The 6,162-nt window shown below is 39.1% G+C and overlaps 1 protein-coding gene across 1 annotated transcript; it reads left to right on the top strand.

The window, feature by feature from the left end:
• The first annotated feature begins 704 nt into the window (after positions 1-704).
• On the top strand, positions 705-4,606 carry LOC122650836 (putative wall-associated receptor kinase-like 16). Its single transcript, XM_043844210.1, has 3 exons — positions 705-1,617; positions 1,722-1,898; positions 3,341-4,606. Exons 1-3 carry the CDS (start codon positions 705-707, stop codon positions 4,534-4,536), a joined length of 2,286 nt encoding a protein of 761 aa, XP_043700145.1. The 3' UTR covers positions 4,537-4,606.
• The last annotated feature ends 1,556 nt before the right edge of the window (positions 4,607-6,162 follow it).

Genomic DNA, 6,162 nt, shown 5'->3' with positions numbered 1-6,162 from the left:
AATAAGCAAAGTTGCGTCGTTGAGTGACAAACGGGAAATTCATGGAAATTTACAATCCCCACCGCGTAATAGTGCACCTATGCGTCTTCATCGACGTTGTTTTTTGATTGGAAGACCAAGAGCTAATTATCGAGACTTTTGGGTTATCAGGACACATACTTCGTGAAATGGTATACAAAACGAGGTCATTACTCATTGCTCATTGTAGTAGAGAGGGAATCGCTAGACAATGGAACGGGTTGACCATTGTTGGGAGTAATTGAAAGGCTGAAAGAAACTTCATGTCTCTCACCTATCACTTTGTGATTGTTTAATTTTTCTCATAGCTCAATAATCTCTTTCGTCCCCTTCCCCAAGACCCAATTGACGAAGACCAAGTCAAGAGAGAAATGGAACGAGCTGACCGACGACGGGAGTAATTGAAATGCTGAAAGAAACTTTCATGTCTCTTGCCTATGTCTTCGTCATTGTTTAATTTTTCTCATATCCGAATAATCTCTTTAGTCCTCTTCCGCAAGACTAATTGACGAAGACCCAAGCCAAGAGGGAAAATGGAAGGATAGGTTGAAAGGTATCCTATATATATATATATATATATGAGTATAACCCTGTACATCTCCAACTCTAAGACCAAGAATTATTTCTCTTTTCCTTTCCTTGAAGGCCATAAATTGCAGAGGAAGCAGGCGGACAACAAAAGCAACATGGGTGATCCTCTTCTGATGCTTCACTTCCTCTTCCTCTTCCTGCTCCTCATCCAGATATTTCCAGCCGCAGTAGCAACATTATCAACCTTCCCAATTGCAAAGCCTGGTTGCCGAGATATCTGCGGTAACGTTTCAGTTCCCTACCCTTTTGGCTTCGGCAGTAACAATTGTTACAGAGACACAACCTTTGAGGTAACCTGTAACGACACTTATTACAACCCTCCAATTCTGTTCTTTGGAAACACGGAAGTCCTAAATATTTCATTACAAGGCCAAATCCGCATATTGAACTTTGTTGGTAGACATTGCTACGACTCAAAGGGCAATACTATTTCTAGCAACTACCCCTTATTTAATATGAATAACTCCCCTTTCACCATCTCTGATACAGAAAACAAATTCACAGCTCTAGGTTGTGACACTTATGCTTATATCAATGGCTCTGATGGTAAACAATTCAGGAGTGGCTGTGTCATGTCTTGCACCAACAAAGACGACTTGATGAATGGTTCTTGCACAGGCATCGGTTGTTGTCAGACCTCCATTCCAAAGGGTTTCAGATCCTTTGAAATATCTGTTGGAAGCTTCTATAATCATATTTCTGTTTATGATTTCAATCCTTGTAGCTATGTTTTCGTGGTTGACTACAACTGGTACAACTTCTCCACATCAGATCTCTTGAATTTCACCAATGAGATTGATGAATCAGGCTATGCCCGAGTTCCTATGGTGTTTGATTGGGCCATAAATTGGCCAAAGAATCAGAGCAATAGATCTTGTGAAGAAGCTATGAAGGATAACAGTTACGAATGCGGCAACAACACCATCTGCAGTGTCTCCAAAAACGGTGTTGGTTACATCTGCAACTGTTCTCAAGGTTATCAAGGAAACCCCTATCTTGGATGCCAAGGTAACCTTGAATTAAATGCCCTTTTATCTTTACCTAATTTGTGATATATTTAATCTAATGCATTGATGACTGAACTACTAATAATAATGGAATCTTTATTGCAGACATAAATGAATGTGCGTATCCAAATAACAATCCATGTATCTACTCTTACTCGTGCACCAATCTTCCTGGGAATTACAGTTGTTCTTGCCCAAATGATTATCAAGGAGATGGAAGAATAAATGGGAGTGGTTGCACCCATAATCCAAAGCAATTCCCAGTAATACAGGTCACCGTAGGTAATAACCCTTTTTGTCATCACTTCTCTCTTCATCTTTTAGATTAATTAAGGTAAAAACTCTAACTTTGGAGCCCTACACTACAATCACATCAGGTTTGTCAAAAAATCAAAAACCCGGCCAATCTAAGCCCGCCCTGAGCTCGGATAGGGTTGGGACGAGCCTACTAACACAGGGTCAGTCTGGGTTGAGGCTTTTCCTGGTCCTGGCAGGGCTGGGCTGGGCCGGGCCTACGTTGAGGCCTCGGGCTAATATATATTTTTAAAGTGTAAAGTTAAGGTAAGCCCAAGCCCACCATCTGGTCAAAAGGAAGTCCAAGTTAACTTTATGTATTGCCATATATATATATTGAGGGTCAATTGGGGCCAATCAGGGGTATCGGGCTGGGCTCTTGTAAATCTTGCCAGGTCCAGGCCCAGCCTAGGATTTGTTAGGCCTTGATAGGGCTGGCTGGACTGGGCTTGGGTTAAGGTTAAGGCCCGTAGGGTTGGGCAAAGGTTTAGGGGAAGCCCAACCCAGCCTAGGCTGTTGACACCCCTATCACATCTCATAACAATAATTTTTACAGCTAAGTACTAAGAAGCCCATTCCAATACTTTTTCCGACTCTATTGAATCCATATGCAAATATCCCAAGGAAGTGTTGGGAATTTAGTCTCACATTAGTTACTAATTAGCGTACAGCCCCTTATACACATGCATGGGAGTCCCTTCATCGACCGATTTAAACTTTTTGAATGAAAACTTTCCATGGTATCAAAGCAGGTTTTCATTATATCCATGGACAACACCGCATATTTGGGTGTGGAATGGAGGGAAGGCTCAACCTTATACACATGGGAGTCCCTTCATACCCCCATATAAGATATTTTAGCCTAAAAAGTTTGAGATCGAGGTGAGACCTTTGGATATTAGGGTGTGGAATGGAGAACCCTATAAGTATAAAAAGTGGGCTTATTATTAATTTTTTATGGGAAAAGGCTGGGTACACCACCAGTGTATCGTAACCTAGCCTTTTCTTCCTTTGAAATTATCCCCTTTTCTTCCTAGCCTTTTCTCTCTGCCTTCCTTTGAAATGATCCCCTTGCCACTCCTGTATGATATACCATCCCGCACCCCATTGATGCCACTTGCTACTAGTTTACCGTACACCAGCGTGCGCCTATCCCTCTCCCTTTTTATAGAATTCCGATGCTGAGAATCTCACATGAGGCGTATGAACAGGACCAAGAGCAATCTGTGTGGTTAGCAAAAGTCATAAAGAGAATGTGCTTGTCTAGTACTTTTTAACACTCTTGAATAGATTGTATATATATTACTATGACAACCCTTGTGATAAACACTAGAGATTTCCCTATTCCCTTACATACTGCAGGATCTAGGCTCAATGTGCACCCTTATTTTGACTTGGAATCTTAAATAAGTTTTTGTCCCTCCTCGTAGGTATTGGATCAAGCCTCTTGTTTCTCCTTACTGGCAGTTTATTGGTGCTCTGGGCACTTCGGAAGAGAAACCTTAGCAAACTGAAAGAGAGATTCTTCAAGCAAAATGGAGGTCTATTATTGAAGCAACAACTATCTTTGTATGAAGGACGATCCACGGAAAGTGCGAAAATCTTTACAGCTGAAGAACTAAAGAAGGCAACAAACAATTATGCTGAGAGCCAGATAATTGGTCGAGGAGGCTATGGTACTGTATACAAAGGAATTCTACCCAATAACAAAATTGTTGCCATTAAGAAATCAAAATTAGTCGATGAAAGTCAGATCGAGCAATTCATAAATGAGGTGGTTATTCTCTCCCAAATTAACCATAGAAATGTGGTAAAGTTATTGGGTTGTTGTTTGGAGACGGAGGTTCCATTGTTAGTGTATGAATTTGTTACCAACAATACCTTATCCCATCATATCCATGACGAAGAATGCAAGTCTTCGATTTCATGGGATTATCGTTTGAGGATAGCTACCGAGACAGCAGAGGTACTTGCATATTTGCATTCTGCAGCTTCACCGCCGATTATTCATAGAGATATTAAGTCTACTAATATTCTCTTGGATGATAATTATACTGCAAAAGTTGCAGACTTTGGAGCTTCCAGGTTGATTCCGGCGGACAAAACTCAGTTAAGTACATTAGTTCAAGGAACTTTGGGGTATTTGGATCCCGAGTACTTTCATTCAAGTCAATTGACAGAAAAGAGTGATGTGTATAGCTTTGGTGTGGTCCTTGTGGAATTATTAACCGGAAAGATAGCACTAAGTTTTGATAGACCTGATAAAGAGAGGAATCTAGCAATGCATTTTGTTACTTCAATGAAGGAGAATAGTGTTTGGGAGATTTTGGAAAGTCAAGTTTTGAGAGAGGGTAACAATGAGCAAATCTATGAAGTCATGGAGCTTGCTAGAAGATGCTTAAGAGTGAAGGGGGAAGAAAGGCCAACGATGAGGGAAGTGGCAATGGAGCTTGAGGGCTTGAGGAAGTATGTCAAACATCCTTGGGTCTTACAAAACCCTGAAGAGGTGGAAAGCTTGCTGCATGGTGATCAACCAATATTAGACTTGGATAGTCACAACAACCCTATTGGTTATGATAGTTTGAGAGCTCAAGGGATTAGACCATTGAATATTGATGGGCGATAATCCTAAAATTTTCTGCTCCTTAAGCTTCCTTGTGTAACATTTCTTTAATTGTTATGTTCTGTTGTATGAATAAATAAAAAGAAAATTGATATTTCATGATCATCCATTGGATGGCCAGTTCTTTCCTTGACATATGGCTGGCATGAGCCTTTTTGTCTAAATATGTTTCTTGGGTTCAAAGTGCAACGACCATATCTCAAACCAAATCACCCATCAGTAAATCCAAATCACTATGAGGCACAAAATTTGAAAAACTTCGAATATGTACAAGAAACAAGAGATTGATAATCCATTATGAGAACAGTGATGTAAATGGATAACCAGATTGAGAGTCTAAATTTTTATTCAATACGCATCTGTTGATTATGAATTTTCTAAATCAGATACAAGATATGAATTTGGATACCATTTTGTATAAGGCTGGAACGGGTATGAGTCCAAAAAATTGATGAATCAACTCCAATAATATCTGCTCTAAGTTTTACTCAATATTTTAGATTATTATTTAAAAGTTAGAAATAAGAATGCATTACTTTATGTCACTAGGGGGATCTGGACCGCAGGACCTCTGAGTCTTATTACAGAAAATCTCAATTACTCCTCTATACAACCATTCCTGATAGGTCTCTTACTCTCTTTAAATCTCTTTATTCAAGCAAAAACACATTCAGATCGGTTTTTAGTGTCATCGCTATTACATCCTATTTCATATTGAAGCACAAGAATCAGGTTGTTCTCTCAAATATTGCTCCAAATCCAAAGTTGATATTAGATAATATTGATCGCTAGATTACTGAATTGCATTTATCCCCATTCCAAAATAAGGGACTAGATTGCTTAACCAGGCACAATGGTAATGATTTTATCCCTTACTCACCCTTTGATGGTCCCTATCTAATGGACCCTATTTTATTTTGTGCAAGATATACAAACAGATCTCTAAACAAGTATGGTTGGGTTTGTGGAATTTGTATTATAGTTCTTTCATTTTGATTGAATTGGACAATATTTTGATAGACAATTTCATGGAAGTCGAAGCTTGTGTGCTTCTCAAAGGTCTAAAAATTGTTGATAGTCTGGTTTGACTAACTTTCGAGTATGGATTGTGTCCCAAGAATTGCAAGACACGATCAAAAACCCTCTTGGATGTTTAAGGCCTTGGCATTATGTTTATTTCTTTTCTCAATTGGATTTGTACACTCTCAAACTATAGTGTTTTGTAGTGATGGGGATTCTCTAGTTTGTACTTTGTTTAATATGCTAGCCAACAGAGCAAGTGAGCTTAGGAAGGGTAAGCAATATTATCTCTCTGCTTTGTTAATTTTATCTTTTCTTATTCATCAAAAAAATAAGGATAAATGACACTTGGGATACCTAATATTTGCAGAAAATACATCTTGGATACCTAATGTTTGTAATTTCATGTTTTGAATGCCTTATATTTCACTAATGTTACATATGAGGTACCTCACGTTTCAATAATATTACATTTAGGATTCCTTATTTTTTTCATAATTCTAATATTACCCCTCCTTACGCACTCCCTCTACTGCTCATTTTCCCATTCCCTTCCCTCTTCTCCATGCTGCATCGTCACTGTCGACCATCTCTCTCTCTCTCCCTACC

The sequence above is a fragment of the Telopea speciosissima genome, chromosome 2 (genome assembly GCF_018873765.1).
Source record: "Telopea speciosissima isolate NSW1024214 ecotype Mountain lineage chromosome 2, Tspe_v1, whole genome shotgun sequence".
Classification (NCBI taxonomy): Eukaryota; Viridiplantae; Streptophyta; class Magnoliopsida; order Proteales; family Proteaceae; genus Telopea; species Telopea speciosissima.
Note: the sequence above shows the minus strand (reverse complement) of the source record. Positions and strands in the feature narration are given on the sequence as shown.